Source organism: Eurypyga helias, unplaced genomic scaffold, assembly GCF_000690775.1.
Source record: "Eurypyga helias isolate BGI_N326 unplaced genomic scaffold, ASM69077v1 scaffold8902, whole genome shotgun sequence".
Lineage (NCBI taxonomy): Eukaryota > Metazoa > Chordata > Aves > Eurypygiformes > Eurypygidae > Eurypyga > Eurypyga helias.
The window spans coordinates 1,189-17,941 of NW_010235250.1; the positions used below are offsets into that span (position 1 = coordinate 1,189).

Here is a 16,753-nt window from a genome sequence, read left to right on the forward strand (position 1 = left end):
AGAAGAAACAAATCCACTTCAGTGCAGAGCCGAGCTGTTTGCTGATGTCCTCATGACCCTCTGTTTGAAACATTATATCGGCTTTATAGCCATGAATTTCAGCTCTTGAGTGCGATTTATACCATACTCTGCAGCCTTTGTTAGTGCCTCTGTTGCTACTGGTAATGACTTACAGGAATAAACAGTGAGATAAGCATCTTGCCGGTGCTTTCTGGTCTGCAGGGAACTTAGACCTTGTGCAACCTGCGCCATTGGGCTACTCTTCCTCCTCAGTGCCTTGGGGGGTGGGGGATGGGTGGGTAGGGAGGATTTTGCTCGCAGCTGGCTTTGGGGTGATTAATGGCACTCTGCATTTTTCAGGAGAATGCTCTGTCACCGGCCAGTCCCATTTCAAAAGCTTCGACAACAAGTATTTTACCTTCAGTGGGATTTGTCAATACTTATTTGCCAAGGACTGCGTGGAAAATTCCTTTTCTGTGATCATCGAGACTGTGCAGGTAACAGCAGCCTTGGCGGGTGCCTCTGCACAGGCTCTTGAGAGAGTGGGAAGGGCTGTGGGAGTATGATATGAATTGCAGATGCACCGGCCAACAGAAGTAATTTTCCTGTGAAATAATTAGTTTAAATAACAGATGCAGTCTTTCTCCTTAGTTAATAAGTGTTTTGCTTCTCCTTGCTGCCATTCCCAGGAGCCTACCTGAGGACTGAGATTCGTAAGGAGATTTGGGGAACAAGCCCTCATGCCTCTTTGCCAGCTGACCAAACAGTTGGAGGTGCAGGTGGACCCCTTGCAAAGCAGTCTGAAGGCCAGGGCCTCCCTAATTCCTGGGGAAAAGACGTTTTCTCAGAAATCACGTAGGGTGTGCTGGCAGAGTGGTACCTTGGGTTGCCTTCTGTTAGCTCATGTTGGCAGGTGATTTCTGTTGCTCACTAGCCGGTCAGCAGCTCCTGAGTTTCTTCACCACTCCCCTGAGGGATGTGAGAAAGGCAGCTGGAGGTCAGTGAGGTGGCTGGAGAGAGGCAGGAAAGGGAGCCAGGCCAGTGTGGGGAGAGAAGGAGACCCTAGAGGGGGTGTCACAGGGATGATAACACGGTCGTTAAATTAATCAACCAGTTGCACATGGGAATAGACTAACCTGGAGACTGAAAAGGGTACTGAATTAAGCAGAGGTAAAGAAAGGGGACTGGGGCAGAAGAACTCAAGGCAGGGAGAGGTACGATGGAGTCAGGAGACTGACAGGACTGAAGGGTAACATCACCTTGCCTTGCAGGATAGAGTAACAGAGAAGTCACAGGCTTTAGAGAAATGGGTGTGACAGTCACACCATCTACGTCTGTATCCTTCCTTAGAAAGCTCTGATAATGCAGCTCTGAGGTCATCTGTGCTTGGGAACTTGCAGAACAGGTTTCCACTGAAACTTCCCTTTCAAAATCCGGGAGAAGAGCCAGGGGCCTGCAATCCCTGTTCCTCATCTGTGTAACCTGCTGCTGGGGAAAATAAACAGCACAAGAGCCTTAGGCAGTGTGACCCACACAGCTGTTTCCCAGTCAGAGGGGCCATGTGGGGCGGTGTGCTCTTCCTGCCCCTGCCACAGCCGGAGGGGCTGGATGCTGGGAACCAGCACGGGCAGGTGTCCGGTGTAAAGCAAACCGATTGCTTTCCAGGCTCTGAGACAGGAGCTGTGGGTAGCTTCCTGGTGCATGGTTAACAGGATGATGGAAGAAAGGCTACCAGCCTGGTGTTTGTAGGATGCAGAAGTTAGATCCATAAAACCTCCTGAATTAGATGTTGAAATGCCTTTTGGAGGCCTGGGTCTAAGTCACCAATCAAGTGAAAGCTTGAGGTTCAAGGCAAAATGTTGCTTCTCTGTAGTGTGCAGATGATCCTGATGCTGTGTGCACGCGCTCGGCTTCTGTCCGGATCCGGGATATGGACAACAGCCTCATTAAAATGAAACACGGAGGAGGAGTTTCACTGAATGGACAAGACATACGGATCCCTTTGCTACAAGGTGTGTTTGCACGGTCTAACTCTGGCCAGCCACTGAAGGAGTCCTACTTACTAGTGTTTTCTGTCATGCCTTAGCCCAGTTCAAGCAAAAAATGTTTTCAATTCCAAATTCTCACTTGCAGACTCTTCTAGAAGCTCTGTCATTCCAGCTCCCCTCCATGCAGCTGACACATCTTGGCTTAGCTCCTCTGAACTCAGGAGAATTAAGCTGGTCTGGATATGTGAGATGTGATCTTGAAAACAACTGCTGGTCTATGCTTTTTAAGATTATTATTATTTTTCATCCAGAGGCTCAAAATCCCTCGTTACCTTGCAAAGTATCACAGTTAATGCCTGAGTTTTTGCAGAATGCACATATATCCCCTTCTAGGGCTCCTAAGTACCTTAAAACAGAGCCTATGGGTCAGTTCATGCAGATGTCAACTGCTGAGCAGGCACAAAACTCGGGAAGTGTGAAGTGGGCATTGCTGGCACCCCTTGCTTTGGCAGACCTGCGTGTCCTCTGCTCTGTGGCACCAACTCTGCTGGCTTTTTCGGCATGACACAGCAGTCCCAGGCAATGAAACACTGCATCCTGGCTTGACTGACAGTTTGTGGTTGCCTTAAGGTGCCCTTCGTATCCAGCGCACCGTGGGGACTTCCGTTCGCCTTACCTATGGGGAAGATTTGCAGATTGACTGGGATGGTCACGGTGAACTCCTAGTGAAGGTACTCCTTTCTACCTGTTTTATTTCTGCTTTGTTGCCCCTTCTCTTGTCCCACCCAAACATGTACAAAGATATTCTTGTCTGAAGTGAGAAATTGTTTTGTGTTGCATGTTAGAAATTCCATTCTCTTTTGCCATGCCCAGAGTGATATACAGGTCCTTTTGTGTTCCAGAAACAAACGTTTTCATCCTACAGCAGCTTGGTAGCTTTTTCTTTTTTTTTTTTTTCTCCCTCCTGTCTTTTTTTGTGCAATGACAGCCATTAGTAACCATGAATAATTTTGTGTTTTGTTCAGCAGATAGCCTCCAAACTGTATTTTTGCTTTCATTTGCTTTGACTGTCCTATCTAAAGCAATGGATTTGTATGACTTAAGGGAAGAATATGCCTCTGGGACACAGTTACTCATAATTTCTAGGAAAAATCAATTAACTCATACAAGATATCTTGCATACTCCCTCTACTATGAGGAATGTTTAAAGTCACCCTTGATTAACAATTAGGGTTTGTCTGTGCTGCAGACCACAGTGGAGTGTAAGAATACCCAAAACAGGTTTAAAAGAAATGAGCTCTACAGGAAGCAGTCTAGCTGCAACAACAGAAAGCTCTACATAAAATACCTTTTTTTTTTCCTTGGTGTGTGCATTGTAAGCTGCAGAATGAATTAGAGCACAGAAAAGCCAGTGAGGAAAAGGGAGAAGATTATTTGCTGTGGAATAGTCTCCTGATAGCTGATACCCATCACAGCTTCTCTGACTAAACTATCTATTGCTCTCTTTGCTCGTACAAGAGGCTGTTCTCATTGGATCGGTAGGTCTTAGGGACTGTGAGTGTTGTCCCTAAGGATGTATTCGCTCCCTCGGGGGTGTGAGTCTGCCTGTAGTGTTGCTTGCTGGAGTGATGATGTGCAGGCTGTGGGTGCTAAGTCAAGGCGATGTGCTCCTGCCTGATGCTTGGCGACAGCAGCCCTGTGTACTACTGCTGTGTTTGCAGGGACAGGTGCTTAACCACAGCCCTGCTGCCTTTCAGCCCCACCTGCAGTAGCGTGGGACGTGTTTGCTCACCGACAAGAGTTTTGCCAAGAGAGATGGTTTTCTTGGCATTGCTGTTTCTACTGAGCAGTGAGTACTGTCATCTCTGAACCATGGCAGGGCTTTTGCACATTCCTCACCTGCCCCAAATTCTGGCCAAAAATCTCACATCTGGCAAAGTGTATGGGTTCATGAAAGCTAGGTCAGAAGTGAGTACAAGAGTTGAAAGACAACAAAGAAGAAAGGTCAAGAATAACTTTGGAAAGCACCTGTGGTATTGCTGTTGTTGTTTTGATCTAGCCTGTATCTCTGTGCTCCAAGAGTCCAAGAAGATTTTTCTTGGGCTGGGAATAATTCAGTTCCACTCCTTGGCACATCTCAGAAGTTTTGGCTTTCCTTTGTATTCAAAGTATTTTTCTGCCTGGTCAGAGACCTCTACAGCCTAGCAAATTCTTTCTTACAGTTAAAACAAATCTAATTTTCTGCTCTACATCCTTCACCCATAAAAGCAGTGGAAGTTCCTCCGATCGTCTGCATTTATCCAGTTCTGCTCTGAGGTCCTTCCCTCGCTGGGTATCTAAAGCATCTTTTTAAGTGCTTTTGGAGAGTTAATTTATCCTGGATTTGTAGACTGACCTGTTGCCAAGTATTTCTGACAATTGGGGGAAGTGATACACTTCCATTACCCTGGCCAGACTTCTGGTAAAAATTCTTTCTATGTTCCTCAAGAAGGCTCCCCTTTCTGTGACCACTTGATGTTTGGGATTTGGACTTCCAGTTAAGTACTGATGCTTCAAAAATACTTTAGAATTTGGATTTTTATGAGTCATTGTCTGTCTGCAGAGTATGTGAAAAAGTAGCATCCTTGCCTGTCAGAGTAATAAGGCTACATATCCTCTGATAAATCATGATTGTTCCTTTAGATACTCCATATTTACTTTCTGACCACTGTGTTCAAAGGGAGGGTAGTACAAGGTTATATTTTGGAGAATGTTTTTAGTTTTATTTTTAGTTATACAGAAACATGTTTTTTTTTTCCACAAAAATGTGTTCCAGCTTTTTTTGGTTTTGTTTCACTTACTACTCCTGCCAATCTGACTGACAGTGACACTCTGGTTAATGCATACAGAGCTGCTCTAGCATTAGAGCACTCTGTCAACCCACAAAGACAGTTTGTAGTATTTGTGATGTACCAGATCTTTAACAGAAACTGAGAGTTCCTACTGGAATAATAGATATTGGTGTTGCAGATGTTGTTTAGGAGACCTCCCTCATGTTTAGGGTCCCATTTCAGATGTCCCTTGTACTTTTCACCCTGCCTTATTCTTACTGCAAAACATCTGCCATGTGGGTTGTTTGCCATGCTGCTTTTAGTGCATCATAAGTTTCCCTAGGCAGGAGAAAGCTCTAATATGAGGTAATGTAACTTTAGGGTTAGTAGTCTCTTTCTTATTTTATTAATGGCCCTTAATGTTTAGGGAAACAAGTTCACCAACACTGTCTCTGTTTTGTTACAAAACAATCTGTTTAAATTTTTTCATCTCCAAACATTCTTGTAAAATATGAAATCCCCATCCCTGGATGTCTTCAAGGCCAGGCTGGATGTGGCTTTGAGCAACCTGGTCTAGTGGAAGGTGTCCCTGCCCATGGCAGGGGGGGTGGAACTGGATGATCTTTAAGGTCCCTTCCAACCCAAACCATTCTATGATTCTATGAAATGGTTTCAGGTGCCGTATCTTTTCCCAAATTACCATTGGAAATATAATTATCTCACTATGTTAAAAAATGCAACCCCCACTGTTGCCCTGCTCATTTATATGAAAGAAGGGGAAAAATGGGGAAAGACTAAACTGGAGTGCTGAAAAAGGGCACAAAACTAAGCTTTTTTCTCCTAGTCACCTTCAGCTTCCATCTGAAATTGTCACCATAGCGTAGCATGCAGAAATTGTCCTGCTGCTAATAATAGTAGCATTTTTGTTAGAAGTTTAAAAATGTAGTACAATGAAATTGTGCCTGTCATGTTTTACTTTGTATTTGAGAATTTTCTTGATTGTTGTGTATGGTTCATTCTATAGAAAATCTTGCTATACAGTGGTGACCTATTCTCAAGGATGACCAGGCTAATACTGTTTTCCTCAGCTTTCTGCAGTCTATTCTGAAAGGATGTGCGGGCTATGTGGAAATTACAATGGTAACCAAGGGGACGACTTTCTTACTCCTTCTGGCATGGTGGAAGCTCTTCTGGAAGATTTTGGAAACTCCTGGAAGCTCAATGCAGACTGCCAAGACTTGTTAAAACAAGACAGTCATCCCTGCAATCTCAACCCTCGTTTAGGTACTGAACTCCATCCAAAAGTAAATGTGCAGCAAACTGTGATCTTCCATTTTACATAACAAAAACAGACACACACAAAAAAAAACAACCCCAAAAAATAAGAGAAGTTAGTGTTCCTTACGTTGCCAGCAGAGTAACTGTAATCTCTGTTAAAAACAAACAAACAAACAATCAAAAAACCCCAACAAAAAACCCCAATCAAAAACACCACAAGAGAGACACTGATTGATGCAGGTTTCCTAAAGAAAATCTAAAGTTTTGTGAAAACTGAAAACAAAAATCAGTAACCTGGGATCATGCTGCTGTTCAGTTTGGACTGCAGTCAGAGTTAGACCATCACAGACACAGCGCAAACTTACGCCACTGAAAGTACTCTTACAATTGATATCAATTCTGTGTTTATCCTCTGGGTGGACATAACACCTGTCTTCTTCAGCCCTCTGTCCTTATGCCTTACACCTGATCCCTTGTCTCCCTCCTTGTACTGCATTCCAACAGCCAGCCTTCCACTTCCCCTTCATGCTGCTTGGCTGTCTTCGATGGACACAAGGAGAATTTTCTTGTCCCAGGTGTTACAGTAACCTCTGATTTGGGAGGAGCAAGCACACAGAAAATATCATGGCTGTAGATCAGAGCAGGCACTAGTGATTCATGAGTGCAGTGCAGTCTAGAAGGTGTAATTCTGTAAATATAAAAAGCAGCAGAAAGTGGGGGCTCTGTAAAAGGAAGTACAGCACTAGAAATAACGGTAACAGAATATAAAAGCATTGCTTTCCCTTAATTTGTTTTACTAGTGAAACATTATTCTTTTAGTGGAGCTCATGACCTATGAGCTAAGATACTATCTATGGCTACTTGTTCCTATTTTATTATTCTGTGTGGGCTTGGTTTTTATTTTTTTTTTTTTAGAAAATAAAAACAAAGTTCTTGCTGTGGTTCTTCTAGATTTTTTGGTTGATTCAGATCAAACATGCTGTTTTTCTCTTTATAGCCAAGTATGCTGAGGACTCCTGCTCAATTCTGATGTCTTCTGCATTTGAACCCTGTCACCATGAAGTCAGTGCCACTCCCTATGTGAAGAACTGCCGCTTTGATGTTTGCTCCTGTTCCAATGGCAAGGATTGTCTGTGCTCTGCTATTGCTAATTATGCAGCAGCCTGTGCTAGGAAGAATGTCCTGATCCAGTGGAGAGAACCTGACTTCTGCCGTAAGTGAAATGCTCCTAAACCCGCTTATTTTCCTTGTCTCAGTAGAATTTCTGGGCAATGCCAGGTGAGAAATCTAGAATGAGATGATTTCTGCAAGGTGCCAAATATTTCTTACACCAAATGAGAGAGTTTGTCTTTCCTCCACTCCAGCAAGGATGCAAAAAACTGTTCACAGGGACTGCTCAGCATGAGGAGAGAAGCAGTCATGTGACATAGCAGAGCTTTTGACTGGATTTCCACTTTCAGCTGTACTTAAGTTTTAGCTACTTACTTGGAATCTTTTGGGTAGGAATCTCCAAGTGATTTGTAGTAATTGGTTTTTTGGTATCTCCTTCATTCAAGGCCCAAGCTTCCCAGTCCCTGACCTCATCAGTGACTCTTGACTTTAGCTGAAGTTGAGGGTCTGGGGGAAGCACAAAGGCAGGTACTCAGTCAAATGGTATCATGGAACAGAATCATACAAGTATAGACACACACGTCAGGAGGGACCTCTGGCAGTCTTCTGGTATAACCCCTGCTCATAGCAGGGCTAACTTACAGCAGATTGCCTGGGGTCTTGTCTTGACAAGTTTTGAGTGTCTCTCTGGCATCTCTCTCTCTTAGCAGCTTGATTACCACTCTGTCAGTGCAGAGGTTTGAGATCGATGTCAGATCTCATTTTGTGTACACCATTCACCTAGTGGGTGAACGTAATTTTGCTAATCACATACAAGCTCCTTTCCTTCTTCTGGTAAATTCTAGTATGGTGTGGCAGCTGGTGCAAGAAAAGAGATTTGAACCTTGACCAACACACTGTGGGTGGCACCACTGAGCTAGGCAAACAAGAGCTTTGTCTGTGGCATTTTGTGTAGACATTTGACTCCTGTGGGAGTCAGCAAGAGTTGAGTTTTGAATTCCCCCGAGGATTGTTTGCAGGATGTCACCTGTAATAAATGGCAACCCTGGCTCAAAAGTTTGCAGTCTGAAAGATGAGATGTTGCAAGAGGATAGAACAAAAATTCAGGCTCCAGGTTTGGGTTACAGAGGTGGGGTAACAGAAAGAATGGGATGTTTTTTGCATAGGTCAGTCCAGTGCAAGATTAATAGCCAAAGTGCTAAGAAGTTGGAGCAGAAGCAGCCAACACCTTTTATTTATTTTCTTTCTCTGTTAGGCCAATGTGGTAAGAAAAAAAATCCATTGCAATGCGGTTTTAATGGAACGTGGACACACTTTTCCCCATCAATATTTGTGAAATGGACATGTTTTCCATTTTCCTGAAAAACTTGCTGTTAAGGAAAGAAGACAATTGAAAATTTTGGGGGAAAGTGTCTATGCTTGGCAGCTGTTCAGATTGGTTCTGCTACTTCTTCGCAAATAGTGAGTGGGAAAAACATTTCTAAACTGAGTGTGTAGAAACTGGAATAGAGGGATAAAGAGAGGTCACCAGCCTTCCACCTGGTAGGGTCTGTACCTCTAAGATCAGTGACTACAGCTTCTGCAGGCTGCAGAGCATTTACTGTGAATGAGAACAAAACCAGTTTATGTTAAACTGCTGCATGGTTTCATAATATTTTACCTAGTTTATGTAAATGTTCAGATAGTGGAACAGTAATGTAATAAAAATCCTTTTAAAAATGTGCAGGTCTAGAGGCTGAAAGAAAGAGCCGTGATAATGCACCATCATTCTTTCTGTAATTGAACCAGTCAATTTTCACAATTAATCTTTAATAGTGCAGAGCTGCTTCCTCCTTTCTGTGCATTACAGAGCGCTTTATGCTCTCATAAAGTGACGGTTTCCCTGACTGCAGATCCATCAGCCCCCATTAAATAATCCTGATGCCCCAGACATCTCTTGTCGCATGAAGGAGAACAATCCCTCTTTTAATGGACTTGAGACGTGAATGTGCAGGTTGCATAATTGGTGCTGATGGCTCAGTGCACTGAACACATGCTCCGCTCCTGCTTTGGTCAACGGGGATTCAGCTCCTTGGGAAATGACAGAACCAGTATACCTGATGTGAAGTGGGTAAGTGGCAGGGAGGGAATTTACTAGTGTAGCACAGCATTAGCTGTGTGTCAAGTTAGCAAGCGCATTAATCTCCCGTGTCTTTGAAATTATTTTAGTTGCAGTTTTGTTGTGCAAGAGCTGAATTGTGCCCTTAAGGCCACCATGAATAAGGAATGCAGCCAGTCGCTTCACGCTGATAGAAGGAGCGTAGGCTATACTGTGAAGGGCTGTCTCTTGTGCACATGCATGTAAAAAACTGGCTGGACATTGGGGCTCAAAGAGTTGTGGTGAATGGAGTTAAATCCCCATGGCAGCTGGTCACAAGTGGTGTTCCTCAGGGCTAAGTACTGGGGCCAGTTCTGTTTAATATCTTTATCAGTAATCTGGATGAGGGGATCAAGTTCAGTATGTTTGCAGATGAAACCAACTTGGGCAGGATTGTCAGTCTAGCTGAGGCTAGGAAGGCTCTACAGAGGAATCTGGACCGGCTGGATCGATGCGCTGAGGCCAGTTTTGTGAGGTTCAACCAGGCCAAGTGCCAGGTCCTGCACTTGGGCCACAACAACCCCCTGCAATGCTACAGACCTGGGGATGAGTGGATGGAAAGCTGCCTGGTGGAAAAGGTCCTGGGGGTGTTGGTCTACAGCTGACTGAGTAGAACTGTGCCCAGGTGGCCAAGAAGGTCATAACATCCTGCCCTGCATCAGGGACAGTGTGGCCAGCAGGACTAAGGAGGTGCTTGTCTCCCTGTGCTGGACCCTGGTGAGGCCACACCTGCAATCCTGGGGTCAGTTTTGGGTCCCTCACTACAAGAAAGACACTGAGGGGCTGGAGGGTGTACAGAGCAGGGAACGGGTCTGGGGAAGGGTCTGGAGCACAATTCCTGTGAGGAGCGGCTGCGGGAGCTGGGGGTGTTCAGCCTGGAGAAGAGGAGGCCCAGGGGAGCCCTTATTGCTGTCTACAACTACCTGAAAGGAGGGTGCAAAGAGGTGGGTGTTGGGCTCTTCTCCCAAGTGACAGGACAAGAGAAATGGCCTCAGGTTGCACCACGGGAGGTTCAGATTGGAAACATTTCTTCACCGAAACAGTTGTCAAGCATTGGAACAGGCTGCCCAGAGAAGTGGTCGAGTCACCATCCCTGGAGGTAATTAAAAGACATGTAGATGTTGAGGTCAGGGACATGGTTTAGTGGTGGACTTGGCAGTGTTAGGTTAGTGGTTGGACATGATGAATTAAGTAGCTTTTACAACTTAAATGATTCTATGATTTTTTTCCAGTTTAAGAATACCTGCATACAATTTGAGGCTAAGAGGAGGCTTAAGTATTTTGCTGGTTTTTTTCAAGCCCCACTTTTGGAATAGTCCAATTAGCACAGCTGCTGTGAAGGACTGCTACCTCTTCCCAGTTTCCACATTCCCACACTCATGCAAAACTATCCTTTAGGACCTGTTGACAAGCCTCCTATTTTCCTTCATGTGGTGGTGCTGATCTTTGCATGTCTTCTGTGAGAGGATTTGTATGGGATAAACTCAAACGTGCTGGCTTGTGGAGTAGGGAAATAAGGGCAGACTCTGAACAGCATTGGAGGGTGGCTACATCACATGGTGGGGCTCAGCGTGCCCGCTGGTGGTGGTAGAGCAGCTGTCTTAATTCTACTGCTGACAGGGTGTGTCTTCACCCAAAGCCTAGGACCTAGGTGTGATTGTGTTTTCACTTCATGCTGCCCAAGAAACTGGTCAGGATTTATGCCTTTTTCACTCTGTGTTGAAAACCCACTCACAAGAAGCCGGATGAACTATCCGATGGATACACATTTTTCCAATGCTTTCTCACTATTTCCCATTTTATCCCTAGGACAGGCTGAGCTTCACAGCACAGCATTGAGCTCTTTTGGTTTTGTAACGGGCATCCATAGAGACTAGATGCACTTCGTTTCTGGCAATAACTGCAACTTTTTTTTTTTTTTTAGTGAGTGTATTACAGAGTGTACAGACAACAGGCCTCTCATGGGTCAGTTGTCTTGCCTTTCTGCTTTTAAAAAAAGATGTTGCTGGGAGATGATGGAGCAGTGCATTGAGACTTCGAGTGTGAATGTGGGAGTGGGTAGCATAACTGGAAAGATGGGGAATGTTTCTAAAATCTTAGGAAGTGCATGGGCAGGTAAGATGAGTTACAAACCTTTTGTTAAGAAAGGGAACCATTGCAAAGTCCCTGTGGGCAGGGAGTGTTACCACTGACTAGAAAGTAGGGTAGGGTGTTGGGCTCAGCTATCCTATCTTTTTTGAATCTTGAAACTCTAGTAAACTGTTGTCCCTGCCTGAAATCTGCCAAACCAGTTCCTTGTTTCCAGAGGATCCTGTATAGCAATTCGTAGTTTTGGCTGAGGCTTCACGTTTGTCTTGCATGCACATGCCTTTAGTGATGAAAGTTACTTTTAAAATGGTCCTCATCCCTGGGCTGTGCCTGTTCAGTACTTGATTTAATGCAGGTAGCATGTTTATGTAAATTAGAAGCACTGTTCTGTGAATAGCTGTGAAAGACTTCTATAAACCTGAGTGAATCTATCATCATTTATTTCTGAGTTAGGATGTATTTGCCTACCATGTTGATGAACACACATAAATTTCTTGGGTTGTGTTGTCAAAGGTATGTTAAACATGGTAGGGATTATCAGATCAATCTGCAGGAATAACAAGAGGAAGAGCTTTCTTTGTAACCCCCTGATCTTTGTTTTAGCACAGTACAAATGTGCCAACTTTTATTTGCAGCTGCTTCCCTCACTCCACTGAACATCCTACCTAATCACCTTACAGCTCTGGCCGTTTGCTTTGGAATGTTGCTACAAACGGCAGGGTTTGTCAATCCTGGTTATCAGAAAGCCTGCTATAAGCCCTCGATAATACTGTCTGGTTGTCTTCTCCTCTGAAATGTGTTGTCATAGCTGCCATCTAGTGCCAATGTTGATGTATGCGAAGGAGGTTGCATACCCACCGTAGAACTAAGTGGGAGTTGTATAAACAATGAAGCAAAAATGGTTCCAAAGGCCATAATTAGGTCTCCATAAAAATGAATTCATCATCAAAAATCGTTATTATGCAAGGTTTGGCTTCACAATCACTAAATTACTTTTTATTTGCACCTGTTTCCACAGAAATCACAGAGAGCTGCTGAGATGTGAGGGTTTAAACTATTGCAGCTCCTGCTTATCAAGGCAGAAACCTACATTTCTACTCATTTTCACCAAATTGTCCCTAACCGTGTTGCAAAGGAGAAGTGTGCCTATGTACCTGACACTTGTAATGCTCCTAACTTGCAGATCCTAGTAATAAGACAGGTTGGACAGAATCCCTGTTTTTCATTCTGGATGAAATTTTGTGGATGGATTTCCATTGCCAGGGTTGCAATCCAGTCCTGACCCATATTGGGAACTGCATGTAGTAAGGCTTCACTAGTGTTATACAATTAAGGAGAGACAGTTAATACAGGCCTTGATTGATGAATGGAGTAAATACATTTTCATCTCCAGTTTCCCAGTCTGCTTTAGTCAGCTTTTCCTTTAGTTGACTTTGGATCAAATGCCAGTCTCCCTGACGTGCGTGTCATTCAACAGCAATGACCTGTCCTGAGGGCCAAGTGTACCAGCAGTGTGGCACATCGTGCAACCAGACCTGCCGATCTCTGTCCTACCCGGATGAGGACTGTGATGAACTCTGTGTGGAAGGATGCTACTGTCCCCCTGGGCACTACCTGGACGAGCGTGAGCAGTGTGTGCCCAAGGCCCTATGCTCTTGTTACTATGATGGTGAGATCTTCCAGCCAGAGGACGTCTTTTCGGATCATTACACCATGTGGTAAGCGCGATGTTCATAACTCATCCCTACGCGCTGTCACTCCACTTTCTGGATAGCCAGAGTGGTTAACTGTTTCAGTTCCTCAGTTACTTCACTTTCACTGAAACTAGTTTAAAAGAGGGGAAGATTTTGTCCCCGACAAATGAAATGGCTAGTTTTGCTGTTGTTTCTCTATCCCTATAATTTCAAATACCGCCTTAGAAAACAGTACTAAGCCCTGTTCCATGAACAGGTCCTGCCAGTTTGAAATGGAGTTTAATTGATGATGATAGCAACTTTGTAAGCTTTTAAAGTGTCACTTTAATGTACTGAGATACATTTCTTAAATGTTAAAACCTAATTACCTCTATCAAAGACACAAATATTAGTGTTTCTAATTGTTAAGCTGAGAAGCAGTACACTGAGAGTAGGAACGTAATGGCTGGATGGCTTCTGGCAAGCCCAGTTTTGGGAACAGTGTCCCGTCCTTTTCTCTGCCACAGAAGTCCTGAGTTGCAGACACTAAATGGTCCCTGTCCTCTCCCCACAACAGACCTGACTATTATTTTGCCCAGCTGTATCCCCGTGGAGACACATTGGATTCCGTGGGACAGGGCTGGCATACAGCTGGGTTGCCACGCTAGCAGATCATTGCAGCTATCTTGAGGAAGGTTTACCTTTAAGGTTAAAAAGCAGAGTGGATGGAAAAGCACAGATCAGCCCCAATGAGAGGTGTAATTTTGTACTCTGACAACTTCCCTGCAGGACTGTCTGAAAACAACCGTGTAAGTCAAAACTAAATGTCACTTTGTTAAATATAAGCTCTATTTGTTTTTCTCAGCTATTGTGAAAATGGTTTCATGCACTGCAGTACGAACAGAGTTCCTGGTGCCTTCCTGCCAGATGTTTTCGCTGATGAGAGGTCATCTGCCAGAAGTTAGTATGCCTTAAAAGAATTAATATTTTTTCTGATTTCTTTTCCTCTTCAGTCTCTTGCTAAACTAGAATAGGGAAGAAATGCCAGCGGTTGCAGTGGCTGGTGATGTTATGAGTCTTTTTCTAACCTTTTTCTTTTTTTTTTTTTTACAGGATAGAAACAAAATGTTTGTGTGGGAGGGTGCAGGGCTCATTGTGTCCCACCTGTCAAAATTATAGTTAGACACTGCAGCGTTTCTTTAGTTCAAGAGGTTAAGGGGTCCTGTGGCTCTCATCTGAAGCCGCCAGTTGGTATTTGAAGATCACACGACATCAGTAACTAGCCAGCTTTGTGCGTCTGCTTCTGACTAGCAGGTTCTGCACTTATTTCTGGTGCAGAGGATGCTTTTTGTGGCTTGAAGTTAGAGTGCTACCAGGCACTGAGTGTGCCCTCCAGCCATCAGTCATATTGCCATAAAAGCTCCTGGAGACTGACAACTGCCTAGGCACTACCCTGGAAAATAGGACATCAGTGGTCTGGGATTTTTGGTGGCTCCTCACTGATATATGGATGGAGCTTATGGGATTGTGATGGGAGAGTGGTCTGGCTGACCCCCACTATCCTTCAGGTGAAGCCTTCTAGGTGTATATCTCACCAAACTCTTGCTGCAATGTTGTTAAGACATATTTTTCCTGATACTAGTGCTTTATGAAACATCATAGAAGCATATTTATCATTACTTGAAATAATAACCTGGAGTTTCTTGGGAAATTCTGATCTTATATCAGAACCTGAGTTCTCAGAGAGTTTGAAAACTTTGTGTTTAAGCTAAGGGCATTGTTATTAACAGTCACCCGTGTACTTATACTCTTTGTGGGAAGTGACTCTAAACACAAAAATATCTGGTGCTCTTGCTTCTCAGGACATTGATTGTGTGCTGACATTGCTTGTGTACATTGCCTATAGGTTGAAATATCTTTCACATTAAAGTGTGCTCATAGCTTGAGTGGCATCTGAAATTGAAACCGTGTGCAGCTCATTTTGCTTCCATATTGGAATAAATTTTTTTTATGATAGCCTAACTGATGTCATTCCATGGGAAGTGGGGACTGTTACCTTTATGATGTCATGCATAGTGGTGTAGTGGCATTGCTCCATTCTGTATCCCAAATTAATGTTCTAATAAGAACGTTGATCCATCCTTTAGAAAAATACTGTGATAACAATGCTTGGGTTCTAATTGCAATTTTTGTGATTTTATTTTTTTAAAGTAAAAAGGAGCTTGTCATGCAGATCCCCCATGGAAAGATTTGTCTGTCCTGCAAACAACCCAAGAGCTGAAGGGTTGGAGTGTGCCAAGACTTGCCAGAATTATGACTTGGAGTGCATCAGCCATGGCTGCATATCTGGATGCCTCTGTCCAAAAGGGATGGTAAGCAGGCTCCTCTTTGTTTTCTTGCCTTCAATTTTCCCTAACAGCAGGCTTCTTGTGGCTTGGAAGTATGCAGCTGTGAAGTATTTACTCTGTCAAATTGTGGCTGGTTTGAAATATGTTATTAGTATATCTGCATAGAAGAGAAAATTTAGCTTGTAATAATGATCAACAATTAAAAAGCAAAACCCCAATTTTTAAGACCAATTTATGTGTGCCTTCAACTCTCCTCCCAAACTCCTCCTCAGCCTGAACTTCCCTAGTCAGAGATACGGAAGTACAGAGGCATCCATATCCCAAATACCCACTCCACATCCAGCCAAACCCTCCTGATAACACTAGTTGTCCCCTTGTTGCCTCCATCTCTGCTGCTGCCTTCCTGCGTGTTGTACCACACTGAGAGTTCCCCATGAGGAGTGTGGGACATGAAACTTGCTGAGGTGATGCCAGAGGGTGTCCTGGAGTTGCAGGTGGTGTGCTGAGCATGGTTTTTTTGCTGTTAAGATGCTTTCTGGAGTCCAGGGTTATATTTCCATGCAACCCTCAAATTTATTAGTTCAGTTATTTTTAAATAGAGCAAGTAGTTTGGTAAGCCAGTGACTATGAACTCGATGTCAAATCAGAGCCCTAATAAAAAGCAGATGGAGTAGAATAGACAGCAGATTGCTGCTGTTGTTCTCCGAGAACAGAAAAGAGCTTCAGCGTTCCGTGCTGTGCAACACTCTCTGGGCAGGTGAAGGATCTCACCGGGGGTTGCGGGTATAGTTTCAGGCACGACGTAAGTAGGATGGGGGTGGAGAACATGCTACACTCTTCATGAATTTAAGTAAATGGCACTTTTGAGTTCTCCATCCAGGAAGGCTGATGGGTTTAAGCAGTTTGTGATGTTCAATGTGTGAAATGCAGATGAAAGTACCTGACAGACGCTGGAAGAAGAGTTGCGGCTGTGTCTTTATTTTGTTTGAGGACTGAAATACTGTAGAGTTCTGAGACTTTATATAATAACTAGTACAGTTTTCTGACTCAGAGAGCCATATGGTAAAGAAAGATATTTTCAAATGCTGCAACCCAGAAAGTCTAGAAATGCAAATGATAACTACTATTAGTTGACTCTTTTATACCTACTCAAGGCCCAGGCTCAGATTAGTATGCACTGGACATCAACAGTTAGCAAATGAAGGTGTGGGTTATTCCTTCCCGGGTCGAGAAGGTGTGGCTTATTACTTCTCAGGGTGGTTTAGGCTTCAGCTCGAATGAATCGACTTCATCCACTAGTTGAAATTCCATTAAAAAAAGC

The 16,753-nt window shown here is 43.8% G+C and overlaps 1 protein-coding gene across 1 annotated transcript; it reads left to right on the forward strand.

Moving 5' to 3' along the window:
* Window positions 1-360: 360 nt before the first annotated feature.
* On the forward strand, window positions 361-15,456 carry LOC104505915 (von Willebrand factor-like; the record flags this gene model as incomplete). Its single annotated transcript, XM_010146677.1, has 8 exons — window positions 361-497; window positions 1,874-2,012; window positions 2,619-2,719; window positions 5,887-6,082; window positions 7,074-7,289; window positions 12,889-13,129; window positions 13,950-14,044; window positions 15,296-15,456. Coding segments are annotated over 8 exons (1,286 nt in total), but the record flags the coding sequence as incomplete, so codon positions are not given.
* Window positions 15,457-16,753: the final 1,297 nt, after the last annotated feature.